Genomic DNA, 25,933 nt, shown 5'->3' on the forward strand with positions numbered 1-25,933 from the left:
GGTGGCGGCGACGGGGGGTGGTGAAGAACTGATGAAGCTGGCGATCACTTTACGCGCCCTGGAAGACGCGTCTGGACAGGCGGCAGACGGTTGGCGGCGGTCCCGCACTTTCATGTGGTCCGTGCGCCAGACCGCCACCGCCTTTGGTGGTGGTGGCAGAAATGTCACTGGCGCCAACTTTTTTCTGCCCGCGCAGCGAGACGAAGACAATCAACCCATCAGCCCCAATCCTTGTCGAATTATCACAACACACGACGAGCGCATCGCACGGCCTTGCCTCCCCGCCGAACAAACCCTCTCCTGGAAGCGAACAGCACGCGTTCTCACGCACCGGCGCCATGGGTGTGGCGAAGAAGACGAGAAAATTCGGACAGGTAAGCTTATCGATAAGCCCGGCGGCGGCGATGGCCTCGAGAAAGCGAAACGGCATGTTTGGAAGACGAAAGAGTGCGGGCGGCTGACCACCAAGGCAGGTCAAGCGGTTAATCGGCCAGCGCGATGCCCGACTGAAAGCGAACAAGGAGAAGGCGGAGCTCGAGGCCAAGGCCAAGGCCAAGAAGACGGCCGACGGCGAGCTCGTGCGCGAGGCGCCGCAGATGCCGAGCAACATGTTCTTCCAGCACAACACGGCGCTCGTGCCGCCGTACAACGTCCTCGTCGACACCAACTTCCTCTCGCACACGGTGCAGCGCAAGCTCTCGCTGCTCGAGTCCATGATGGACTGCCTCTACGCCAAGTGCAACCCCATCATCACGTCGTGCGTCATGGCCGAGCTGGAGAAGCTGGGGCCCAAGTACCGCCTCGCGCTGCGGGTGGCCAGGGACGAGCGGTGGCAGCGCCTCCAGTGCGACCACAAGGGCGTCTACGCCGACGACTGCCTCGTGGACAGGGTCAGCAAGAATAGGATATACATCGTGGGGACCAACGACAAGGCGCTCAAGCAGCGGTTACGCAAGATTCCCGGCGTGCCGCTCATGAGCGTCGCGAGGGGGAAGTACGTGATTGAGAGGTTGCCGGGGGCTCCGGACTCATAGAATCTGCATTTACCAAATATAAGCGACTTTGTGTTTTGATGGCAACGATGCTGCGTTCTGTCGTGGATGCGGTGGCGTGCTGTAGTAGTAGTTCGCGATGGCACTGGAGTTTAGCGCCTAACACCGACACTCACTGACACTGACCTCAATGGAGCAAGGTGTGGCGGGCGGGTGAACCCACGACACATAAGCATAAGCTGAACAGGAACATCCAATGCTTCTCATGAACCTTCTTTATTACGACTTATTCTGAAACCCGTCAATCCCAGCATCGACGCCAATCCCACTCACCCAGATTCCACCTCAACACCAAGCCGACATCACAGCCCCGGCCGTGCAACCCCAATGAACGAGTCCAGCCCGAGCGACGTCTCCGCCCCCGACAAGCCGCCTCAACCCCCGCCTCACCCTCACTCTCAAGCACAAACACAAGCACAAGCGCAACCCGCGCATCCGCCAAGCGCACGCGCGTGCTCCTCTCGTGCGGCCCCTGCCGCGCCTCCAAGCTCAAGTGCGACCGCCTCCAGCCATGCAGCCAGTGCGCCAAGAAGAGCCGCCCGGAGCTGTGCGTCTACGCGCCCCGGCCGGTCAAGAAGCGGCCCCCGCGGCGCGGCATGTCGGCGCGGCTGCAGCGTCTCGAAGGCATGGTGCGCAACATGCTGGACGAGAGCGGCGAGGCCAGGCCGGGGGGCGAGGCTGAGGGGGACACGCCGGCCGTCAAGGGCAATGTGGTTCACGGCGGGAGGGGGACGACGTACGTGGGCGCCACGCATTGCATGGCGATGTTGGAGGACGTGAGTTTCTCAAGGATTTTCACCAAAGGGAGCTTGGTGTGCTAATATGAGTCCAGATCGAAGACTTGAAGACGTATTTTCAGGATGAAGCTGGGGCTGACGACGAGACGTCTCCGACAGATGAGCTGGATGCTCCAGAGATGCTCCTCTGGTCGGCCGGGGGACCCGGGGACCGAGATGAGTTGCTCACTCAGCTGCCGGAACGACATGTTGCAGACCGCCTCATAACTCGATACTTTTCTGCCATGAGCCCGTCACAGCGTGAGCTTTCTAAAAGAGCCGTCTCATCATGGTCTCAGCTAACTCCCTATAGATGTCGTTCACCGACCTACGTTCACCAGAGCAGTACGGCGCCTCAACGTTGTGAATCCCTGGCATTTAATCGCTGACGTGCACAGTATACCCGCTTCTGGCAAGATCCCAACTCTGCCTCGCTCCACTGGATCGCCCTACTCTACATGGTCCTCGCCCTCGGCGTCTTCTTCAACAACTACGCCGCCCCGCACGAGCTCTCCGCCGACTCCCCGCTGCCCGTGCAGGACCGCATCAAGCAGTACCGGTCCTGCGCGGGATGGGCCCTCATCTGGGGAAAGTACGCGCAGCCCAGCTTCGAGACGCTGACCGCCTTCATCCTCTACGTCGAGTCGCACTTCATGTTCAACCGCGCCGCGCAGATGAACTGCTACATCCTCAGCGGCGTGGGACTCCGTCTCATGTTCAAGATGGGCTTGCACCGGGACCCCAGCAGGTTGGCGGATATTTCCCCCTTTGAGGGTGAGATGCGGCGCAGGATGTGGAACCTGGCCATGCAGATCGAGTCGCTCGTCGCCTTTCACATGGGCCTGCCGAGCATGCTCCAGGGCGTCGAGACGGACACGGCGGTGCCGCGGAACCTGCAGGATGACGACTTCGACGAGGATTCGGCCTTCCTGCCCCCGGGACGTCCCGATACGGACCACACGCTGATGACGTACCCGATTCACAAGACGAAGATCCTCAGGGTCTTTGGGCAGATTGCGCGGCTGGCGCACGCGCTCACGCCGCCGACCTACGTCGAGGTCATGAGAATCGACGGCCTCCTGCAGAAGACGTGGAAAGAACTGCCGACCTTCATGCGGGTCAAGCCCCTGGAGGAATGCATCGGCGACTCTCCCCACCTCATCATTCAGCGGTTCGGCCTCGCCGCCGTCTATAACAAGTGCCGGTGCGTGCTCCACAGGCGGTTCATCGCCGAGTTGGATCTCAACCCGGAGCACGACTACTCGCGGCAGCAGTGCTTCGACGGCGCCCTCAGCCTGCTCAGCTACCAGCACGTCATCTGGAAATCGTGCAAGCCGGGTAACGTGCTCAGCCAGAACGGCTGGTTTGTCTCATCTCTCGCCATTCACGACTTTCTACTCGCCGCCGTAATCGTATATATGGTCATCAAGCATGACGGGTACAACGCCGAGGGTAAGAGTCATTGGGTAAAGGACGACCAGCCGCTGCCTACAAAAGAGGATCTCAAATTCGTCCTCAAGCGCTCTCACGCCATCTGGTCGGAGGTGGCAACCGAGAGAGAGGAGCTCCGCAAGACAGCCGACACGCTTGCCACGATTCTGGCCAGGCTGGGAACGTCTGTCGACCGGCACGCCGACTTCCCCGACGCTGCGTATCCGTCCATGGGAGGATCAGGCTCTACAGAGCCATTCAACTGGGGCCTAGCCGGCGCCAAGTCGTCCTCTCACTCTATCAGCGGGTCTGAACTTCTGTCAAGCCTAGGTACGCCCGACGGCTGCCTGTCCACGACTAATAGATATCGTATGCTGACAAGAGAATTGTACAGAGTCTGCCTCGGGGACTGGCTCAGGGGCGTCCGGGCCCTCGCCCTTTTCGTCCTTCGACCAACGGCCCCAGGAGGCATCTATGAACATGACCATGGCGGGCGTGAACCCCGTGCCGGGCGAGTTCCCGACCAGCCCGGAGTTTGACGTGCCGTGGATGTCGGCCGAAACCATGGACTGGGTATGTACACACAAACGCCGTATCTCCCTCGAGGCAGAACGGGTGCGTGCACACACATCAGCGTGCTAACTGGTTTCGAAAAGCGTTATCTTGACATCTCCTTGGCGCATAGCCACACTGCTGGCGCGGTGGCCGAGTCGGGGCCTGGTCAGACGTGGATGGAGAGACTGCCATTGGATGATCTCGACATGATGGGGCCGACGGGCTGGAATCAGCAATCCGGGGCGGACGGGCAGCCGTGAATCCCCCTGCTCGCTCCGGGGGACGTGGAGTGTTGAGCCCGTCTGGGGAATCCTGGGGCGCGTCAAGTGTCAACGTCAAGTGTCAACTCGACAGGCGAGAAGAACGCTTTGACTACTCTTTGGTGACTCGCCGTTTGGTTTGAAGCTCGCGACGAGATGTGGTAGAGCGGACCGTCAGCTCCGAGGTCGGCATCCTGGAGTTGTATCATGGTAGTTCCGTGCCTCATCCGATACAAGGCGGCACGGCCAAAGCAGCACTGTAGTATTATGTACTTGCCCGACACATTCACATCGCCAAAAGCAAGCACCGGCAGCTGGACCTAGCCCTCAATGGGATCAGCGGAGCCATCTGCGGTGTGACGAGAGGGCGAGGATCGTGGGGTTCCGAGCGGCGGCGGCGCATGATAATCACTGCAATGTACTTCGTACCCATATCATCGCGGCGCACGTCGCATCCTTCGCCCGTCTGCAAGTCAGCTGCCCGCCTCGTCCTGCGCCCTTGCGGCCGTGCCAATTTCCACCCCAGCCTCTCCATGTCCGAGCGAGGCAGGTGCCGGAGCCTGGGGGAGCGTGGAAGTCAGGGGGCGGCCCAAGCTGGAGGTTCCTGATAAGGAGCACTCAGGCTGTGAGAAGCTCAGGACGCTGCTGCGTTCGAACTTCCGATCGCCCTCCAGACGTCTGTCTCCCCCGCAAATCTAAAATTGGTTCCACGCAGGCCTAGCGTGCCCTGCCCTGCCCCTGGGCCTGCGGTTGCAGGGAGGGCAAACAAGGGGTCCAATTCGCAACTGCGACGGGAGATTGTGACACCAGCGACGAACCGCGTACGCGTGCTTCGTACATTGTAGGGTGAATGACGCCATGGCCATCGTCTGATAAGACCATACGTCGTTCTGTACGGTCAGCTGGGCAAGCAAAGACATCATCGTAGGGCGGACGCGCTGCTCGGATGCGACTTTATGTGGCATTGCAGTCATGTCAAGCTCCGGCCGCTTTCAAGACTTCAATGGCTCCTTCTCCTCACTGCTCAGCAAAACATCCGGGGTCTCCAGATCTTGGCCAGTTCGGGATGCCCTGCCGCGGGCCTGATTTGGCTGATTTGGCTGCATCAACCGACGCGGGGCTACGTGCCACGGGTTCCATAGCGGGGAGGTGGTAATTATTAGTTGCACTGGTGTGAGATGCGCGCGATGGACCGGCTCGAGCGCTGTGCAAGTGTGGTGCTGCAATGTCCTGTATCAAGTGGCTGGTCCATAGTAACGCCATCCGTGGGCGGAGACCGGGGCTTGGGCCACGACGGTCGGAGCCGACGATAGTAGGAAGTACTGCGCGAGGCCGGACCTGTGGATACAGACTGGACTCAAAAAGGTTGATGACAGTCGAGCTCGGGCAACCGCGCAGCTCATCCAGCGATCCGGTGGGTCGTGTCGCCGGGCGCAAGAGATATCTGCTCTCCGCGTGACACGGCTAGCCTCGCTCCAGTCGACTTGACGATGGAACCAAAACTGGAACTCGGCCGCGGCCTCGTCAATAGTCGTCGCGGCGGCCCTGGGCCAGCGTCCGTTGGCAGCGAAAAAGCGGGCGATGCGGGCCGCCCGTGCAGGCCCTGAAGACCATCCGACGACGGGGCGGGCGAGTCTGGTGACCTCGAGGCGCCACGAAGGTGCCGACTTGTGCCTCGCGGGGGGGCTGGAGGGAACGTGGGTGAACGGCGGCCAGTGGGCAAATCAGTTGGAGAAGGTGTTCGTAAGGTGGATGAGAAATAAAATGGCCTCAAAACTTTCTGACTGGAGAGCACCGCCAAAGTTTTACCTAATCCCAACGCCGGCAATACCCACGCCTGTCTCGCACCATGGGCACGTTGCAGCAACGAGGCTCTGCCGTCGACGCTGGCCGTCCGGGTTGTCCTTGACGAGCGGCTTCGCGTACCTGTACAGAGACTCGGGTGCGTCCAAGTCGCGGTGCCGGCATGCAGGGGCAGACCTTGGTTGCGATGCGTCGGCCTACTTACTGTTGGCTCACCGAGAGGTCCCGAGCGAGGCCGGTCACATGGACGACGCAATTGCCGAGACGACTACGGAGTAGAGTACTGTCTGTACCGTAGCATTACGTTCTTGGGTGCCAAAGGACAGTCGTCGTCGTTTGCGGTTTGAGTCGTTCCAATGCGGCAATGCAATCCATCGTCCATGCATGATTGTCCAGAGCCTCATTGGTGGTTGCCATCGCAAAGCGTCGCGTCGAGTGACCCCCGCGCCCCGCCGTCTCGACGCGATCGCAGAAGGCTCGGAACCCGTGCACCCGCCAGATAAGCCCTGCCGACTAAACAGGGCCATGCCGCGGTGCTTGGGCGCATTCCTGCAGTGCCTCATGCGGCGTCCGCGGAGTTGCGTTAAACTCTGTCGAGGGACGTGCTGCAAGTACACTGGTACAGTATCGCTCTGCGCTGCATAATGAGTCCATGGCGAAACCTGGGTTTGCGCTCGCGTCACCAATCATCGGTGGCTAAAGCCACAATGGGAAACCATCTTTACGCATTCCGCGACAAAGGGAGATCGCGGTCTGTCCGTCGACTGTCAATGGCCCGATTGGCCAGCCCCGGACTTGTTCGCAATGGGCTGCCCGGGGAGCCATGGGAGCCACCCGCGGCATCGAAGGACGGCGTTTCTTTTGGGTCTAGCATCTGCTGTGCGAGCAGGCTCGTCGCTTCTCTTTTGCCCTCGAGCACGGGTTAGTAAGTGGCTTTCGGCTTGTCGCGCTCAGAGGGCTTCTGCAGGTCTCTCTTGCATCAGAGACATGCTCAAGCGCCGCAATGGTTTCCTCCGGCACCGGGCGCGCACCGCCTCGGCCCTTCGTTGGGCGAGCTTCAGTCGCAGGCGAGTGACTGTTCGCCGTCGCACCGACGCCTCCAGTTGTTTGCACACGACAAGCGTCCAACGCGCTGCGCTGCATCGGCGGTGCAGTGGCCCGTGATGGTCACGAGGCCTCGCTCTGGTGGTGTGATGTGGTGGACGCTGTGGGCGGACGCTGTGGCCTGGCCCGGGGCCCGATCCGCAAGGGACGGCGAACTGACGGCAGGGACAGGGTTCGTCTGTGCCGAAGCGGCGCGTCCTCGGTCGCATTGGCCGGCACGCTGAACCTCGACGAGGCGGAAGCTGGCGGAAGTAGGCGGGGACTTGAAGAGGGGGGTGAGGCCCAGCGCTGCGTGTTGATATCCGGGATAGAGGGGAGAGTGGGCGGGCTTGGAGGAGGAGTCTGGGGGTGTGAGCGGGATGCTGCGCTCGAATCCCCCACCGAGCCGGCCCTCCAGGTTCCAGTTGTTGCCCTGTGCTGTCCTCCACTGGAACCAGGAATGCACGGCACGACACAGTAATCAACGGGCGTGCTGCAGCTATCGCCCGCCCGTCAACAGGGCAATTCGATGGGAGGGAGGAGCCCTGCGGGCCCCGCGGCGAGGTGCCCCTCCGTACCTAGGTAGCGGCCTTGGGCATCGGGGGCAGGCAGGAGGCCCTGGGCCCCCAAATGCCCCCTCTAACCCTTCCAACATAGAACCTGGACGTTGGCCCCCCCCCCCCCCCCCCCCCCTCCGCCTGCCACTGCAACTGCGCCGCCTCGGGTCCCGGTCCTCGTTAGCGCCTGCCCTCAGCAGATCAGACTTTTCGCGGGGCAACTCACATCATTGATAAGACCCAGGCCTTATCTTGCCCACTCGTCGGGCACGACTCGCCGCGTACCTTGTACCTTTGGCCTTACTCTTGGTGCCCGTCGACATCCAGCGCTGCTGTCCGCCGGCCCCCTCCCCCGCGACAGATGTGCAGCGGGCGCAGTGGCGCTTCCCTTGGTCCCCTTGTCGAGGCGTTCGCGGTTGTCCAAGGTACTTTTGCCGTCCTTGTCCCTCGAGATTCCCGTCTTCGCGCGTTGGTACTCGCCCTTGTCCACACACAAGTACCTGTACTCGTACCTGTACTTCCAGGGTTGCGTCCGTCCCGTCGCTGCTTCCAGTTTGCCGTTTGTCGCCGCCCCAGGGTCGCACCTTCCACTGTCTCGTCTCTGCCTTGACTCCGGTCCGGTCCCGGGCAGCTATCAAGGCAGGTGCGCCGCACGCTCTGGCTTCCCCAACTCCTGCGCGACCTCTCCCGCCTCCTCCTCCCTTTCATCTTCTCCTCTACTGCACTTCTGTCTTTTGCTCGTCGCTTCCCTGGCATCCTGCACAAGCCGCGACCCCATATTCTGCAGCGGCGCTGAGAGCCACTGCCTCGCGCGATCCAAAGCCCGACTCACGGCATCACCTGGGTCCTTGTGCCCGCCGAGTTCCGCGCCGTGTCTTGCCGGACCCCACCACCACACCTTGTGTCGTTGCACGGCCCTCGAAAACTTGGTCGTTACTTTTTGCGTTGCGCGCATCCAGTTCCTACGATAGAAGCACCTCAGTCGGAGCACGAGACACGCGACTCAAGCAAGCGCCACGACCGTTTGCTGCACGATCGACCATCCTGCGCATCTCGCCCCTCGCTGCGAAGCCACCGCGACGGTCCGAGTCTTCCCCTGCCGTCGCATCAGCCCCGAGCAGGTTATCAAGGTCGCCTGAGCCTTACCTTCAAATATCGGCACTCCCGACACCTTTGGACCGCCTTATCAGGCCGACGAGCGGTGTATAACAACCGCCAACCACCATCATCAGACGCGACACAAGACAAGGGCCACTCCAGCACCACCTCCCCGCTGCAGACACCCCTGCTTTGCGTCGTGCTGCGCTGCTTGCATTGCGCGACAGGCCATCTCCTGCCCCTCGTCCCCGGCCCACCGCCGTGTGTTCGTTTTACGTACAGACCCTCCGTCGTGTCCCAGCGCCTTGGATGGCATCGGCGGCCCTCTGATCTCCCGGACGGTCCCCCACAGGCATTCATCGACGGGCCGTTGTTGATCGCGGGCAGGCTGTCGCGCTCAAATCACGGCGGCTTCGCCCGTTGGAAGACTTCATCCTCGAGAGACCGTCCCCTCCCCGTCCTCTCGTTGATGCCCTCTAACGCGGACCATATCGACGATTGAACCATGCCTGCTCAAATCGCAGCCTCCATGACGGGAAGCATCCCCATCCACATCGCCGAAGACCAGGCAAACGGCTATCGCAAACAACACAAGCACTCCCGATCTTCGTACTCCGAAGCGTCGCCTCTTGCTGGCTCAAGAAACAACTCCCTGACCTTCCGCCCGCCCAAAAGGCTCATGTCATCCCCAAACAAGACGATTGCCATCATCAACGCCAGCGGCAGGCAGGCGGCTTCCCTTATACGGGTTGCCACCGCTGTCGGCTACCGCGTTCGCGCCCAGCTGAGGAATCTCGAAGGCGTCGTCGCGGCCGAGGTGTCTGCCAATCCTAACGTGACCGTCTTTGTTGGCGAGCTTTACACGAGGCACGAGCCCACAGAGGCGAATAAGGACGTCACGCAGAATGGCCCAATCTCCGGCGTCGGCGTCAACCACGAGCTCATTTCGAGCCTCTTCCGCGGGGCGCAGCTTGCCTTCATAAACACGACCTTCTATGGCGACGAGCTCCAAATCGGGATGGCATTGGCAGATGCCGCTAAGAAGGCCGGCGTCCAGCACTACGTCTATTCTTCCATGCCCGATCATGCGGCCTACAGCAAAGAATGGCCGTCACTACCACTTTGGGCTGCGAAGCACAAGGTTGAGGATTACGTACGAAAGCTGGGCCTGCCCGCCACGTTCGTCTACACGGGCATTTACAACAACAATTTTACCTCGCTGCTGTATCCGCTTTTCTGCATGGAGCTGCAGAAGGACGGCTCCTTCATCTGGCAGGCACCGTTTCACGAGGACGTCAAGCTCCCCTGGCTGGATGCGGAACACGATGTCGGCCCGGCGGTCGTGCAGATCTTCAAAGACGGCGTTTCCAAGTGGAATGGCGAACGTATCGCGCTCGCTTACGAGTACCTGACGCCGAGAGAGGCCTGCAGGCTGTTCTCACGTGGCGTGGGGCGCCCTGTCCATTACGTGCGGGGCCCGATAGAGCTCAAGGTCCGCATCCCGACAGGCTACCGGGAGCAACTTGAGGCTCTCGAAAAGCTGTTCAAGCCAGACGAGGCCGATCCCAAGAAGCAACCGCCGTATTTCGGCGACCCGAAGCTCGAGGCCAGCTGTCCTGCGGAGGCCTTGGAGCTTTGGGAAGGCCCCCGTGGACTCGAGGAATATGCCCGAGAGATGTTCCCACTCGAGGAGGAGGCCAACGGCCTTACATGGATGTTTGATGACGACGAACACGAGGCCAAGATCCAGGCGACTGCTACGCACGTGGAGCAGCTACGACTTAACGACGATGACGAGGAGGAGAGCGATGAAGAAGACGAGGGCCTGGTCATGAGAGGCTTGAAGCGAGACGAGGAGCAATGGCTTGCCTAGGGGGCTGCAGCTGTTGGCTGCCGCGGTCAAGTCGCATGTGTCGGAGTACGGAGCGAGCACGGCAGGGCAGTCGAGGGCATGAGCCGCTCGTGCACTCAGTGCCTGTGTCGCCTCCATGATTGGCTTTAGCGGGTGCCTTGGCGTTTGAGTAGGCTGGAAAAGGTGGTAAAAAAGGAAGGATATAGCTTGCATTTAATAAAGGCATTGGCGCCCCTAAGAGCAACCTGCAACTCGTTGCCGTTCATGTGAGCCGACGAGGCGGATTGTTGACCCAAAGGACCAAAAGCCGGACAACAAGTGAGAGCTACTTGTAAGGCAAAAGGGATTCCGAGGCTGGTGCGCTGAGGTCCCTGTCTCTTAGATCGACTACAAACGAGCTGAAGTCTATCGTAGCCGCAGCGACTACCTGACCCAGTACCTACATATCTCCAACGCCACCACGGACAGCACAAACGGCCGGCTTTCTGTTCGAGTCGCGCTTCTCGTCGCCCCTGGACGCATATGGGGACTCCATGTCCACCTTGATCCCGACGGTGCCCTCGGGAAGCTCGTTGAGGTCATCCTCATGGATGTCCAGGGCACGGAAGTGGAAGTAGAAGCAGGTGCCGACAACGATGGCGAGGATGGCGACGACGCCGTAATTCCAGACGAGGAGAGGGTCCGCCGAGAGCCCGACAAAGGCCTGGCCGATGGCGGCGGAAAAGGACGTCGTGAAGAGGGCCAGGGCCTGGACCATGGAGCGCATGTTCTTGGGGGCCTTGGAGTAGGCGTACTCGAGCGCCGTGATGGAGGCAAAGACCTCGGAGAGCGCGATGAGGACGTAGGAGCCGGCCTGGGCCCAGACTTTGATATCCACGGGCGGGCACTTGACCATGTCCTGCTTCTCCTCGCTCCACATCCTGCCCGAGGCGTACCTGCCGCAGACGGACTTCTGGTAGATGTGGTACTGCACGACGGCGGCCCAGATCATGGCGCACGATCCGACGTAAAACCCCAAGGTGATCTTCTTGATGGGGGTCAGGCGGACGCCGGCCTTGCGGAGGGCAGGGTAGATCAGGAAGTCATTGAGCGGAATGAAGACGAGGAGGGAGAAGGGGTTCAAGTTGGACAGGATGTCGTTGGGGACGCCGTCTCGTTGCAGGACGGCGGCTTGAGAGATGAGATTATTGTTGACTTGTGCGATCGTCAGCATCCGATGGACTTTCGAAATAGCGGCGAAGGTTAATATGCTCACCCTGGTTGTAGCATAGCCAGAAGACGGGAGTCCAGCAAAAGACCGCACAGGCAGCAAACCCACGGCGCAGCTCGTCAACCCAAGCATCGTCAAAGGTCATCCAGCTAGGCTGCGTGCCACGAGGAAATTTGGACGGCTTCACGTTCTCCCAAAAGGTGCCGTCGTTCATGTTCTTCCACGTTCGATAGGGATTAATGGACCAGCGACCCGCCTGGGCCAGGAAGAACGTCCGCACCGCCGGAAGCAGGACGGAGCCGGCAGGTTCGCGGCCGACGTAGCGACTCCGGCCCCACCACATGACGAGCGGCCCGAGGCCAAGTATGATGGTTGGGAGCGTATAAGAGAGGTAGAAGCCGACGTACTGCTCGGCGTACACCATAGTGATCACGCCGATGAGCGCCCCGAAGTTGATGAAGAAATAGAACCAGTTGTAGATGCGCTCGATGGTAATGGCTGGGTCGACGATGACGCGCTCGCCTGACGGGAGGCTTTTCACAAACATGTGCTGCTCACCAAGCTGCTCTACGATCAAGCAACTGAGATTGGGCTTCACACCACCCGTGCCAATGCCCATGACTAAGATTGCAATGATCAGGAGTGCCATGGACGCACCCTGGCGGACAATGATGGGAGGGATGGCCGACATGACGAGAATGACATGGCCGAGAATGTCGATGGCCAAAGCGGTTGTGATGGTCCTGTAGCGGCCCAACTTGGCGTCGGCAATCCACGCGCCGAAAAGAGGCATGAAATATTGCCAAACTTGGTTCAAGGTGGTGATGCCCGTGGAAGCACGCTGGCCTAAGCCCATGGCCCCGGGTTGTTCCAAGCTGGCACCCGTGACGGAGCCTTGGGGTAGGGGTTGTTCAATGAAGTTGGTGACTGTCGAGCTTTGTCGTCAGTTGAGTCCCGCCGTTGTCCGCTTTTGTGCCAGCTTACACATGGCGGTGGTCCCGTAGAACGAGAAACGTTCGCACAGCTCGACGAAGCCAATGGTGAAAAGCTTGATCGGGATCTTGTTAGGAACTCGGCGGAGCGTCGCGAGCTCTTCAGGGGTGGGAAAAGGTTCGAGCATGCCGGCGACAGAAGCGTCTCTATCTTGGTGGAAACCAGACGCGCGACAAATAGCCTGATGGCCGTGGCGAGCGGCCGAAAGAGATATCTTCTTCTCCTCAATATCCTCTTGGTGCAATGCAGCAGCCATGATGGGCTCGACGTTCTCCCCAGCGGGCATTGCGGAGTGGAAGTCAGGGCACAGGATAGAAGCAACGAGGATTGCACGGGGAATAGACTGAGAAGCGAGTTCTTGCCCCAGAGGACAGGGACGTCTTGCGGGGGCAGAGACTTTATACATGCATGATCCAAGAAAGGGATTCGATATCTCCTCCAGATAACAAGCATTAACAAACGGGCGTCAATGTGCCCGCAGTGCATTCCAGCATCCTTCTGATTTATTCTGAGCAGGGGTCCTGGTAGCTGCCAGTCTCTGCAGCTGAGGATTCTAGTGGTCAATGTGTAGTATTTCGGGGCAAACCTCTGTCATGCCTAGGTTGACGAGGAGGAGGGTGCGGAGTCTGAGTATGTTTGTCGGACGTCAGGGGCACTCGCCGCGCCAGACAAGACAAGAAAGAGAGTTGAGGATACATCCATGTTGTGATATATTTCTGATGAAGCAACAGAGCACTGAGTAATTTCATCCGGAGTCGGTGTTTGGTTCGCAGCCTGGCTTTGGCCGCTAGACCAAGTCGCAGGAGACGCCATTCGTGCAAGAGAATACCACGATGGCAGGGCCCCCGAACCGCATGGCCTTGCCATACTTCCAATTGCAGCAGCATCAACGAGAAGACATCAAGCTGCGCCAGTGGGGTTTCTTTCAGCGCATGCTGCGCTCACATTTGAGCTTGTTGGCATCAGCGAACGGCCAGATTTCTATATCCAGGTCGCATTGGAGCATCCGGAACGGGACGCTTGTCATGCAGTGCGGGCAAACCGGGGCATGGTAGTTGGTCTCTGGATAGACCAGGATGTCGGAGACAAGTTAGCAGGGCTCGACAAGGATGACAGCCAAAAAAGTCAAAATGCCGTCTTGGGAAGCTTGCCTGGGGAACTAATGCTCCGGAGGGCCCAAGGGCCAATATATGGATCCTCTTCCGTCAGAGCTGAGTTCTCGAGCGGGTATGAAGTGGCCCCTGGCTAAGATGTGAGCACGCGGGCCCGCTTACGTGCCGAGTCGAGTCGAGTCGAGTCCGTAACGCCGGAGAACCGGAGCAAGGAATTGCTGTCCACGACAGGTCACGCATTCATGAGGAGAGTCTGGGCCCGTTCGACCAGCACCATCGTTGCTGAGTCCGCATCGTGGACCCCGCAACAGGCAGTCATGCGTTGAGTGTGTTGTGTAGCAGTGGCGAGGCTTGATGGAGGGGAGAACGGACGGTAAACTGGGCGATTGGGAGGATGGGGATGATGATGGATGAGGCAGATGAACATTGCCGTCAAACTGACAACTGCGTTGCTCTTGCCTCGACAGCTCAGGGCTAACCGGAGAGGTACACACAATTTACAATGTACTTCAAGCTCTGTAGGTTGCTTTGGGGTACTCTGTTCTACGTACCTAGCCATGGCACGTATATGACGGCAGTAGCTGAGCAGGTGCGTGCCATAGCCCCTACCTCCCCATCTGGTGCATGGCATTCGGGCGTTTGACTTTGATATTGCCGAGTGTATCCCGTCCCTTTGCGCCCCTCGCCGCTCTCCGTAACCATGCAGCGTCCAGAAGCCTGTTCTCAGACAACATTATGTGCCCCCCCCCCCCCCCCCCCCCCCTTTTTAAGCTACCGCAGCCGTACCCGCATTGCCGCGCCTCCGTCGCGGTCAAGGCGACCCTTCCTGTCAATGGCGATACCGAAAGATTCGGTGCAACGGGACACAGACTGGAGATCAAGCCTTTGCCCTGCCTGGGGCGAAGCCGCGCCTGTACATCGGCCAAATTAGCTGGCGAGAACATGCCTTAGGCACTCACGCCCATGTCGGGGTGAATTATACACTTCACGTGCCAACAAATACGAGACTGGCTCCCCTTTGTTGGAGCATTGCTCGCAATGCACGATGCGATGCGATGCCTCCCAAAGAGAAGTCACTGACACTGCTTCATTGCTTTCTAGTACAACATGGAGGCAGGGCCTTTTGCTCTACCCGACCCATTTCTGTCCCCATCCGCATTAACACATTATGGTAGTACACCTCCTCTTTTCCGGCTATAGTTGTACGCCGGCAGGGTTATCCAAAATCCTTCAGGCGGCGCGAAGCCCTTGGCAACCCACAGTCCGAAACTCTGCTTCTACAGGGGCAACGGAACAACTCTCTGGAAAGTCGCCCGTCGCCGTCGCCATCCTTTCGCACCCGTCTTTCTCGGCTCACAGCTCACAGCTTCCCCTTGAGCAGGTTGGAAATCATCTCGCGGCCCGTGATGCGCGTCGTCTTCCACAGCGTCTGCACGTCGAGGGTGCTCGACAGGCCGTCGGCGAAGCCGAAGAAGAGCATGGGCGGGATCCAGCCGCGGGCGTACTCGAGCGCGAAGCAGCTCTCGGGCATCTTGTACTGCTTCACCACGCCGCGGCGCAGGTGGTGCATGCTGCCCTGCGGGTACACCTCCGGCTCGTACTCGCCCGGCACGTAGGCCATTTGCGTGCCCGACAGGATGTGGAAGTAGTCGTCGGCCGTGTGCCGGCCCGTGTGGCCCTCTGTGCCGACGGCGGTGCCTGTGGGATCGTGTTAGTGACTGGCTCGGGCTTCTCATACGATGCTCACAGCGCAGTGAGCGCGTGTTGGGTGTGGCTGACCGAAAATGATGAGATACTCTGTGATACCTGCGATTCCTAATCAGCACGAAGCAACGGCAACATCGTGATGGCAACTCACTGGCATGGATAATGTACATGGCACCCATGGCACCTCCCGCGTTGTTAAACACCCACTCCTCCTCGAGGTTCACATGCGCGGGCACCTTCTCGGCGAGCTCGTCGACAATGTACTTGACCACGGCCTTGGTGTCGTTGCCATGCGCCGCGATGCCCCGCCTCGACAGGTCGTGCAGGTGGTCCAGCTCAAAGACGTAGAACTTGTCCAGGTTCTGCTGCATCAGGTACACCATCGAGGAGAGCAGCGCCGTCAGCAGCGCGAGCACGCCCACGAGGCGGCCCACGCCGGGGCCTTGTGAGGCGGCGGCCTTGCCCTGCCGCGGGCGGTGCTGCTGCTGCTGCTGCTGCTGTTGTTGGCTCTTGGGCATGGTGGACGATGGCGGACGGTTCAGGGGTGTGTGTGTGTCGTTTGGTGGCACGACCGTGTAACGAACGCGGGGTGAAGGGAAGGAGGCCACAACAACCGTGTACGTGTGGTACAGATACGAGAGCAAGCTTCGCAGCTCTACAAAAGATGAAACAAAAAAGAGGTCAATTGAAAAAAGACGACCAGAATAAGAGCTTCGCCATTGGACGCGTCCCGATCCCTTGAGTTTAGGGAGAGAGACAAGTGAGCAGTTGGTTCTGCCGCGCCTCACCGCTCGGAGACTCGAGCTTCCGGATGGGCCCATCCGCTCCGTCCGCTCTGACAGCCCGCGGCGTCCGCTTCGGCCCGCCGCCCCGAGGCTCTCACACGGAGGGCAATCCGTCGTCATCCCCAAATGGCCGGCCCGAGATTCGCAGCTTGTGACACACGGGGCGCGCTCCCCTTGACGAGAACTTGAGTGACGAGAAATAAAATCTCCTTGACCGCTCCTTGTACCGTACCGGGGCATCATCAATAACGCCCGACTCCTCTAGCCTACTTCGTAGCGTCCAGCTGTATTCTCGAGGCCCCTCCATCCGCAGCAACATCCATGGCGCTTTTCGCATCGCAATTGTCCCGCCGTACCTTTGTCCGTCCGAAACTCCGCCCCGCCCTCTTCTCGAACCCTTGGTCCTTCGTATTCGTACACTAGCGAACTCATCTTTTACATGTCCCGGCTTGTATCGGTCACTCCATGTCCGAGTCTCCCATGATCTCCGTCTTGTCGGGGTCGTCGTCGTCCAGCAGTGCCGTCTGGTCCACCTCGTCCACGTCCTCCATTGCAACGTCCCCATTCGCATCGCCGTTGCTCGCTGCCAGTGGAGCAGCTCCAGCGCCCTTGACCTCGCCGTTTGCAGCCTCGCCATTGAGCTTGCGCTTCTTGACCGGTGCCACGATACCGAGCTCTTGTTCGTGGCCTCTCCAGCGAGTCATGCGCCGCATCGATCGCCGGAGTGCAGCGGCGTAGGAGCTGACCTCCTCGCCATAGTCATCGTCTTCCGTGTTCAGGAGGGCCAGCCCGCCGATTCCAGTCTCCCGGAATGCGGTGGCCCCTTTCTCACCACGCAGGGGGAGGTTATGCGGGCCATCGTCATCGGCGTCGCTGTCCTCAAAGGGATCATCTTGAGCCTGCAGCCGCCTGTAAGCCCGAAAGATTGCGCCGTCCTGCCTGCGCACTTTGCGGCTCTTGTGGTGCCGCTTGCGCAGGCCGCGATCCAGGATATACTCGACTCGCTCGTTGCGGTTCCTTTCCACCGCCAGCTGATGAGCGGTGGGCGGGCGTGGCTTTCTGGCCACTACGCCCTCAGAACCGTGGCGGGCAGGCGAAGAGCCTTCGAAGATCTGATACTTAAGGGGAAGTCCTCGTCGGCCTGGGCCCCCACCTCTGCCGAGTGCGCGGGGAGGCGGCGTAGATCTGGTGCTGTCCATGTCGGATTCATGCTTGGAGGGCCTGATGCGAGGTAGAATGGCCGGTCCATCGTCGTTTAGATGTGCTCGCATCTTGCCACGCTTCGTTTCCCGCTCGTTGAGATAAGCCTGGTCGGCTTCCAGGATCTTGGCACGCGTCTTTTGCTTCTCCCGGCCAAACTCAATTTCCTCCTGCGTGTCGACGTTCTCCTTGGCCTTTTCCTCGTCTGACATCAGCTCCAGCTCGGGAACACCCTGGTTTGCAACGTCAAGGCCGTAGTCGACACCCGGACCGAACGGGTTCTCTTCGCAGCCCTCCTCTGTGAAGTCCGATTCGAGGTAGAACCACATGAGCCAAAGGAAAGCCCGGGCACGAGATGCACTGGAATATTTGGTCTTCATGATGAGGTCGTGGAACTCGTGGTCGTCTGGAAAGTGCAGCTCGGCAACCTTTTGTGCCCCGCTGCACATGACAAAGATGAGGTTCACAGGATTTGTCCGCGGCGGGTCGTCGATCCGCTTGATCTTGTCAAGCGAGTTCGGCTCCTCCCTGTCCTCTGCTCCGCCCTTCAGAATCGACTTCAGTCTGGGCGCGTCCTGCAGCTGCTTGTAGGCGTGAGGGTCTTGATGCGCCTGCAGAGAGGGAATCGCGTGGTACGTGCGCAGTTGAGCGCGCATTTCAGGAAAGACTGGCAATGTTAGACGGTGGTGACAGCTGGTGACAGTAGTTACTCACAGTTCAGCGTAGTGTTCATCCTGCCGACGTTGACGAGCAAACACACCATGGCCATGCCTTTGGCGGCCTCGCGATCACTAAGCAGCTTGTCGCGAAGCACCTTGCTCGTCTTGCTGCTTCGCGACATGGTGTCGATGTACAGGTCGGCAAAATTCTGCTTGCCGAGGCCATCGGGGTCGTATGAGTTGGTAAAGACTTTCTGCTCGTTGTCGAAGACGGCCTTGAGGAAGTCGTATTGGATGTCCTCTCGCCAGAGAGGCTCGCCGTCCTCCTTTTTGAGGTGCCTGATCTTGCCAATGTGCTGCTGGCCGTCCTTGTTTTGGGACCCTTTGCCCCGGCCTCTAGCGGGCCGCTCGCCGACCTCGGGCGTGTCGGCCATCCGCGTGTCCTCGTCATCGGACGCCGCGCGCGAGACAAAGGACTTGCCTTCGTTGGCAGCCGGAGAGCTCGGAGGCTCAATGTCCGACGTCGCGGCGACCGAGCTCGGGGAGGCGGCCATTGTGTGTGTGTGTGTGGGCAGTGGGAGTCGGCGAGTAGAGGTCGCGCGCGCGAGGGAGGTGAGGCGATCGTGAGATTCGTCGTTGGCGTAGACGCGGGCGGTTAGTAGCGCATGATGGTGTCGGAGAAAGGCTGTCTAGAGATGGTGCGAGGTCTCGGACGATGGAAGCCGCGGTCTGGCGATGCAGCCGGCGGAATTGGTGACTAGTTTTGAGGAAGGAAAGGATAACGAAGGAGGTGGTGACGCTTCAAAAAAGGCCTGGCTGAGGCGTTGGAGAGGATGCGCCTCACCCTGTGCAGGGAGAATGGAACCCCGATCCAATGGCTCCAGGTCCGCCCGTTCACTGGTGAGGCGATCAGGCGCTGGAGGCTCCAGCGCGGCGCAGCGACGGGTGCTGGGGGCGCTAGAACTTCGGGCGGACAGGGCCCTCAGCGCAGTGGAGGTGTCCTCTGCTGGGCTGGAGCTCTCCAGGCTGGTCGCTTCCAAATCCAAGGTCGGGTGCCTGCTGAGGCTCCGTGTGGCCCGTGCGCCCCAGCCGAGTCCCCTGTCCTGCCGGCCGCCCAGCCCACCCGACGTCGCCTCGCGGAGGTGCATCGTGATTTGCTTCCTCCGCAAACGTCAACAAATCCGCCGTTCAAAGCGCCGTTCCCGCGGACGACGGCCACCTCGGCCAGCACGACAATTACTAACCCGCAGCACAGCGACAATAGAGCTACCCCCCGCACGGGACTGCCTGGCTCTTTCGACCTCCAGCGACGCGACACGACTGCCCTTTGACTCGACCCTGTGCAGGACGTGCCGTGCCATACCCCTGTCGCCGTTGTCCAGAACGAAGCGTCAGCAACAACACGCGGCTTGACCGCGCGCACCGCCCAGCAGGAAAGCCTCCCATCATGTCGACACCAGTCAAATCGACGCCGGTAAAGGCGGCGCTGCCCGAGACTGACAGCCCGGGCACGTGGCGGCACCCCAGGCTCAACGAGATCACGCGCCGACGGAATGCCACGACCTTTTCAGAAAAGAACTTGAGGCGGATAGGCTACAACATTGTCGCGCTGCTCGCCATGTGGTCGGTGCAATTGGTGGCGAGGCTGAATGTTGACCCTCAAAAGTACGATTATGCTCATCCATGCCCGAGGCTGTGTCGCGTGCTGACTCTGCTGGTACCCAGCCTCCCCTACACATTCCGCGCCTACCTGAGCTGGGCTTGGTTCGTGGTCCAACTCGTGCCGTGGGTGCAGATTGCCATGGCATGCCTGCCGCTCCTCCGTACGCCGGACGACATCACCGACATCCCGCTCACCGTAGCCCAACGAAAGCTGCTGGGCCTCCCCCCATCCTCCGCTCCGCCGACCCCCGACGCCAAGTTCAGCACGCCTCCGAGGTACTCGAGGACCCCCTCGCTCGCGGGCTCAGTGGGAAGCAGAGCCAGCTACAACAGCTCGCCCCTGTCCGGAAGGGGATCGGTCGGGGGATCTCCCTCACCGTACAACGGCCCGGGCAGCCCGCTGCTTTCAAAGAGCATGAGCGGGCTTGTCAACGGGCGGAGGTCTTCGTTCGGATCCGCGAGCCCGTTCGGAGCCAACTCGTCACCCAACTTGTTCAACGAGTCTCTTTCGCCTAGCTCACCTAGTCCGTCCGGTGGCAAGCGGACAAGCGTGGGACTCAACAGCAAGTGGTTATACGAGAAGGGAAGGCGGTCGTCTGGAAGTGCAAGACTCCACTAACAAAAGAGTTGTATAGCGGCCAAACACTGCAGGAACTGAGGGAAGGGGAAGCAAAGGCGAGAGAGCGAGGCTGCTTCGCATCTAGACTCGAAGAGTGGCAGGCCGCGGCGCAGAAGTTAATACCTGGTATATAGGCGTAACGGTCAAATTGCATCTAAGTATGATAATGATGATTGTACACAATGCACGGGATTTGTCTGGGCTTGGAGCATGTCGTTTCGTCCTTTGTCCGAGCTGGCGTCGATCCGGCGCGCTGGGCCCCAACAGCACATGGGTGTCTCAGCTGGCTCGCTCGCTGGCCACAACCCGCTGGATAGTCGAACAGAGCAAAAAGACAAGTCTACAAGCATCCAACGACTATCGCCAAAAAATGCAAAAAGAAAATTCCTTTTGCGTGAACCGGGACTCGAACCCGGGTCACATGCTTGGGAAGCATGTATGCTAACCTCTACACTATTCACGCGCTGGTGATGTAATCTGCGGCTTATTTGGGCTTATATGGGTGGATGGGCTGCCGAGGTCCACCCCGGGACGCTGGGGCCCCCGTTGACAGGGAATGGGCCCTTGATCAAGAAGAATGAGTGATGGGATGCTTGAATTGAAACTGAGAGAACCTGCGGCGCTCAGAATGGGAGGCGGGAAGCGGGGCAGTGTGAAGGCGGGCGCTCTCTGGTGAAGAACTTTGCACTGGAAAGACGCCGCTGTGCTGCTTTGGCTGTGCCGGCAACTTTGACAGCCAGTTAGTCGAGGGCTTGGGGACTGCGTCGCAGCACGGGATAGCATCTTGCAAAGCAGAGTCGAGTTCCTACTTGCAAGCAATGGGCCGAGAAGGAGCAAGGCATAGGCCTTCAGGGAACCACATCTAGGGGTCGCAACTTGGAGTGTCAAAGTCGACGTTTAAAGATCGGCAGCTTTTTCTGGCTTCGATTCTGAAATCTCGAAAGAGGCGACCCACAGAGCCCAGCGACCACCCCGGCCCCACAGGCTAGTAGCTCCAAGCCGGGCGGCCAGCGGGCAGCCTTTCCAACAACCCCTCCATCAGACGTCCAACAGCTTCGATGGTGCTCCTCCATCCAGCTGTATAGTTACACCAGGTCCGACCCGACTCTCCCTCATCACGCCGCGCCCCCCTCTCCGCCGCCGGCACGCGCCTCGGGATCGACCCCCCTTGCCTTTCTCCTCTCTCGCCTACAGCAGCAGCAGCAGCAGCGGCAGCAGCAACGAAACCATGGCGAGCAAGGTCGACCGCATCGTCGCGCGGCTGCAGGAGAAGATCGCCGACGGCGACTTCTACGAGGCCCAGCAGCAGACGCGCGTCGCCGCCTCGCGCTACATCAAGACGAGCAACTGGCCCGCCGCCATCGACATCCTCGCCAGCGTCGCCCAGGCCCTGCTCCGCGCCGGCCAGGGCGGCAGCGGCGGCGACCTGTGCGTCATGCTCGTCGACGTCTACCGCCAGGCCGAGCTGAAGCCCGACGCCGCCGCGAAGGGCCGCCTGCTGACGTGCCTGCGCCTGTTCGAGGCTGGGGAGCCGACGAGGAAGAAGTTTGTCGGCGAGATGATTGGGTAAGCACGGATGGACCCCTTGGACCCTTCCTAGATGGCTGGATAGGGCGCGCGAGGGGAGATATGGGAGAAGACGCTGAGCTGACTTTGGGTTTCTCACAGATGGTCTGCCAAGTTCGGCGAGTACCCCGCCGGCGACCCAGAGCTTCACCACGTCGCGGGATCGATATACGCCGAGGAGCACGACACGTACGAGGCGGAGCGGCACCTGCTGCTCGGCACCAAAGACTCCCCCGAGGTGCTATTGAAGATGGAGTACGCGTGGTACAAGGAGGGCGACGCCCACATGGCGCCGCACTTTGCCGCGCGCGCCATCCTCCCCTACCTGCTCGTGGGCAACGTCCGCGCCGCCAACACGTGCTACCGCCTCTTCACCAGCGCCCTCAGCAGCGACAGCCCCAACCTGGGCGTGCAAGACGTGTCGAGCGCGAGCTCCGACGTGCGCATCTTCCCCAGCCTGCCGCTGCTCAACTTCCTCGGCCTGCTGCTGCTGGCCATCCAGCGCGGCGCCCCCGAGGTGTACAAGGGCCTCGTCTCCAAGTACGCGACCCAGGTCAACGAGGCCGAGGTCTGGGCCGAGCCCCTCGAGATGATTGCCGAGATGTACTTTGGCATCCAGAAGCCGCGCCAGAGCAACCCCCTCATGGACATGATGAGCGGCTTCTTTGGCGGTGGCGGCGCGCCCCAGCAGCAGCCCCCGCGACGGGGTCTGCGCGGCGTAGATGCGCCCGCGCCGGCGGGGCTGGACTGATGTCGATATGAGATATGCATGTATGTAAAACATAGAGCAAATACACGCAGCGTGTGCTTCGTAACGGCCTGTCTCCGGAGCCTGCATGCTGTCCGGAGCTTGTGTGTTGTCGTTAGAGCATGTATGCTGTCATCGCAACCTGTATGTCGTCGTCAGGGCCGCTGCGGCCCTTCACCCGCGAGCCGGCTCCTCTGGCTCAAACATCCAATTGTCCTCTGCGAGGGCGCTGACCTTGGCGCGGAGATCTGCGCGGACCGCCTCGAGCAGCTCTTGCTCTCGTGTCAGCTATTGAAACACTCGAAGCACAGCAGAGGAACTCACCTTCGGGCTGATCGGGTACAGAGCTGTGGTTGACAGAGTGGTGCCTCACGGCGTCGGCCAAACGCTGTCTCTCCTCTGCAATTCATAGTCAGCACCCATCCACAAACATCGTCTCCCTCGCTCGCATGCGCGCAGAACCACGCGCCTTCGCGACGAAGGAGAAGGGGGAGCGGAGGGTCCACGCACTCTCAGCCTCCTGCCTATCCTCAGCCTGCTCGTCGTGCTCCTCGAGCACCGGCGTCGGCGGATCGCCCAGCTCAATCTCGCCCTGCTGGTTGCGCACGACAATCTCCGACGTGTCGGACAGGACGTCGACGTCGGCGGCGCCGCCGCCGCCAGGCACGCGCAGCGTCTCGGCCGAGGAGCCGCTCGCCACGCTCCCGCCGCTCGCGGCCGATGCGCCCGACGCGCCGGAGGCTGCTGCGCCCGTCGGGCGGCGCGTGAGCTGGCTGCGCAGGAAGTTGCTGTGGTGCAGCTGCTGGTGGTGCTGCTGGTGGACCGAGGAGGAGGTCATTCCGCTGGATTTGACGGCGCCGCGGGCGGCTCGCGGGGCGCCACCGCCGAGCTCCGGGCGGCGAGGGCGCTCGCTCATGCTGGAGGGGTTGGTGAGCCGAATGGAGCTTGCTGCAATCGGGAGTCTGGCTGTGGCGCGTGGAGAGCGATGCGTGGTGTAGTGAATGTGCAAGGTAGGTAGCAGATGTGGTGATGCAGTGTTTACTTTGGAGCTGGATGGAGGGGTTGATCACTTGGGAGCTGTTGGCGGGGCGCGTGCGACTGGAACCTGCAACGGGCCCTCCCGCACCACTAGCACGACTTCGGACCCCCGAATGGGCATGGAATTGCACAGCGTGGCCGCCCATTTGATGGTAGAATCACTCCATAAATGCAGATAATATTCCGTCCCATGTGATCATCGCGTGGGATCGGGCGAAAGTTGCGAGAAGCCCCTCATGGAACCGTGCCGTCCGCTCGTCCACGACAGGCGTATTGAAACAGTTGAAGCTTGCTATGAAACCAATCTCGACGCCAAACATCCCACAAATGCAGGCAGTACTTATGCCGCTCGTTGTACACATCCTCTTGCCCCTCTCTGGTGCCTCCCGGTTGCCGGCTCCGCGCATTACTGGCCGTCGACTGAATTGCGCTTTTGTCTTTCTCGGCGTGCATCTTATATCGACAGGTTGTACGAATACTCGTCCTCCATATTCTGGCTCACCCAGAGGACCACAGAGCTGCTCATGTCAGTCACATGTCGGCCTTGAAGGTAGCGAGCGCAAGACATACCTGAACCCAACGAGCGCGTTGCTGACGATGTTCTCGATGCCCATGCCCAGCGCCGGCATTTCCACGCCCGGGACCACAAACTTGAGCACAAAGACGGTGACGCCGCCGGCCATGCCGCCAGCGAGGGCCGCGAAGCCGAGGAAGAGAACGACGCGGGCCTTCCAGGCGACGCCGGAGCCGCTGTAGCTGAAGGAGTCGGCGCTGAGGCGCTGCTTCTCGACCGAGTTGATGATGAGCATGCCCAGGCTGGAGAAGACCAGGGGCAGCCAGTCGACGAACTTGACGTGGACGCTGGAGCCGTTGCGGGCCGACTTGGACCAAACGGCCGAGTCGAGCATGACGTAGAAGGCGAGCGAGTACTGTGGCCGGGCGTTAGCAGGACTGCATTTCATGTAGCGCGCATCGGACAGCCCCGGGCATGGAGGGCCCAGCGACGCCGACGAGATCAAGTCAATGGGCACAATGGAAATGTCGGTCCGACGTACCAGAGCTCCGGCGCTGTAGACGCCGGCATTGCGCGCCCAGGCGCTGTTCAGCCACTCGGGCTTTCTAAACTTCCAGAGACGTTCCTCCTCCATGTCGGGCGGGGTGAGCTTCCGGGTGCGCGAGGGAGTATCCGGGGGACAGGGTGCGGCCGGGGGACGGGGGGTCGCGGCGTTGTAGGGGCGGGCTGGTCGTCGATGAAGCGGTCGGACGTAGGTCGGGATGCTGATGCTCCCGCAAGCGCCTGGAGGCTAGAGGGATGACGAGGCTCAGGCGGCGACGGCGCCTGGGCGGGAGTGGAGCGGAGTGGGCGGCGCGTCACGTGCCCGCAGTAGGTCGGTCAACCGTCCCCGTGTGGTCTCCCCCGCCTGGGCGTGTCCAACACTCAAGGAACACTGCAGCGCACCTCAGAGTGTGGCGGGGGGGCATTGCCAGCCACAAATGCCACCGCCGCCCGACGGCATTCAACTCGCCGCGATGCTCCAAACTCAGATGCCTTGTACGACGTGCATGGGCAAAGTTATTTCGCTCGTCCCACGAGGTCCCTGCCTTAGGCCTCCCGTTCCCGACATAGTGTCTGAACGGCCGGTCCCCCGCAACGGTCGCGGTGCACGGCGTGAACGCGCCGCCCGCAGGGCCTCGTTTTTCGGGGCAGTCAATCAGTCAGTCAGGCCTTTGTGTGAGTGAAAGGGTCGGGTGTCAGTGCAGCCGAGGCGTGCGACGCAGTGCAGCTCGCACAAAGTTAAAGTGCATCCGTCGACAAGAGCCAATCTGCATTGGATGCGCTCCCAAAGGCAGCGGCGGGCCCATGGAATTCCTCGTTCTTGCAGTGCGGGCCTGCAGGGCGACGATGCAGCCGGGTTAGGTGACGTCAAAACGCATTCCTGGCACGTCGTATCGCAGCAACACGGGGCGGGAACCGGCAGGGCGGCTTGCTTTGTTTATTGTTGACGTCCATTGCCCAGGTGGCCGGGCCCGATTGCGGCGTGCGAACGGGGACATTGCAGAGGTTCGTCGAATTCGCAGATTTGCGTGTCGACATGTGGACGGCGTTGCGACGAGCAGTGGGTACATTTTTAGGTGGCCGGTGCAGTGCGAGGCGATCGCGAGGCCA

General features: G+C 60.7%; 9 protein-coding genes and 1 non-coding gene across 10 annotated transcripts; 4 read left to right on the plus strand and 6 right to left on the minus strand.

Moving 5' to 3' along the window:
• Window positions 1–338: 338 nt before the first annotated feature.
• On the plus strand, window positions 339–4,074 carry PLICBS_009374 (uncharacterized protein; the record flags this gene model as incomplete). The annotated part of the gene is made up of 8 exons (XM_018324989.2): window positions 339–374; window positions 474–1,009; window positions 1,570–1,828; window positions 1,885–2,089; window positions 2,142–2,173; window positions 2,227–3,589; window positions 3,654–3,832; window positions 3,916–4,074. 8 exons carry the CDS (start codon window positions 339–341, stop codon window positions 4,072–4,074), a joined length of 2,769 nt encoding a protein of 922 aa, XP_018176383.2.
• A 5,046-nt stretch (window positions 4,075–9,120) lies between these two features.
• PLICBS_009375 (uncharacterized protein) lies at window positions 9,121–10,488 on the plus strand (the record flags this gene model as incomplete). Its single annotated transcript, XM_018324990.1, has 1 exon — window positions 9,121–10,488. One exon carries the CDS (start codon window positions 9,121–9,123, stop codon window positions 10,486–10,488), a length of 1,368 nt encoding a protein of 455 aa, XP_018176384.1.
• Window positions 10,489–10,906: 418 nt separating this feature from the next.
• Window positions 10,907–12,956, minus strand: PLICBS_009376 (uncharacterized protein; the record flags this gene model as incomplete). The annotated part of the gene is made up of 3 exons (XM_018324991.2): window positions 10,907–11,661; window positions 11,723–12,604; window positions 12,662–12,956. The coding sequence occupies 3 exons, from the start codon at window positions 12,954–12,956 to the stop codon at window positions 10,907–10,909; spliced, it is 1,932 nt and encodes a 643-aa protein (XP_018176385.2).
• Window positions 12,957–15,142: 2,186 nt separating this feature from the next.
• On the minus strand, window positions 15,143–16,007 carry PLICBS_009377 (C-8 sterol isomerase; the record flags this gene model as incomplete). Its single annotated transcript, XM_018324992.2, has 3 exons — window positions 15,143–15,480; window positions 15,562–15,588; window positions 15,641–16,007. The coding sequence occupies 3 exons, from the start codon at window positions 16,005–16,007 to the stop codon at window positions 15,143–15,145; spliced, it is 732 nt and encodes a 243-aa protein (XP_018176386.2).
• Window positions 16,008–16,732: 725 nt separating this feature from the next.
• On the minus strand, window positions 16,733–18,687 carry PLICBS_009378 (uncharacterized protein; the record flags this gene model as incomplete). Its single annotated transcript, XM_018324993.2, has 2 exons — window positions 16,733–18,141; window positions 18,189–18,687. The coding sequence occupies 2 exons, from the start codon at window positions 18,685–18,687 to the stop codon at window positions 16,733–16,735; spliced, it is 1,908 nt and encodes a 635-aa protein (XP_018176387.2).
• Window positions 18,688–19,580: 893 nt separating this feature from the next.
• Window positions 19,581–20,414, plus strand: PLICBS_009379 (uncharacterized protein; the record flags this gene model as incomplete). The annotated part of the gene is made up of 2 exons (XM_018324994.2): window positions 19,581–19,798; window positions 19,859–20,414. The coding sequence occupies 2 exons, from the start codon at window positions 19,581–19,583 to the stop codon at window positions 20,412–20,414; spliced, it is 774 nt and encodes a 257-aa protein (XP_018176388.2).
• Window positions 20,415–20,805: 391 nt separating this feature from the next.
• On the minus strand, window positions 20,806–20,877 carry PLICBS_009380. The gene has a single exon. It is a non-coding gene; the product is annotated as a tRNA-Gly (tRNA).
• A 765-nt stretch (window positions 20,878–21,642) lies between these two features.
• On the plus strand, window positions 21,643–22,731 carry PLICBS_009381 (uncharacterized protein; the record flags this gene model as incomplete). Its single annotated transcript, XM_018324995.2, has 2 exons — window positions 21,643–21,980; window positions 22,083–22,731. The coding sequence occupies 2 exons, from the start codon at window positions 21,643–21,645 to the stop codon at window positions 22,729–22,731; spliced, it is 987 nt and encodes a 328-aa protein (XP_018176389.1).
• Window positions 22,732–22,902: 171 nt separating this feature from the next.
• On the minus strand, window positions 22,903–23,644 carry PLICBS_009382 (uncharacterized protein; the record flags this gene model as incomplete). Its single annotated transcript, XM_018324996.2, has 3 exons — window positions 22,903–23,000; window positions 23,053–23,127; window positions 23,239–23,644. 3 exons carry the CDS (start codon window positions 23,642–23,644, stop codon window positions 22,903–22,905), a joined length of 579 nt encoding a protein of 192 aa, XP_018176390.2.
• A 576-nt stretch (window positions 23,645–24,220) lies between these two features.
• On the minus strand, window positions 24,221–24,914 carry PLICBS_009383 (uncharacterized protein; the record flags this gene model as incomplete). The annotated part of the gene is made up of 3 exons (XM_018324997.2): window positions 24,221–24,284; window positions 24,337–24,695; window positions 24,822–24,914. The coding sequence occupies 3 exons, from the start codon at window positions 24,912–24,914 to the stop codon at window positions 24,221–24,223; spliced, it is 516 nt and encodes a 171-aa protein (XP_018176391.1).
• Window positions 24,915–25,933: the final 1,019 nt, after the last annotated feature.

This window comes from Purpureocillium lilacinum, assembly GCF_023168085.1.
Source record: "Purpureocillium lilacinum CBS 284.36 DNA, scaffold_7, whole genome shotgun sequence".
In the NCBI taxonomy this organism is placed as follows: Eukaryota; Fungi; Ascomycota; class Sordariomycetes; order Hypocreales; family Ophiocordycipitaceae; genus Purpureocillium; species Purpureocillium lilacinum.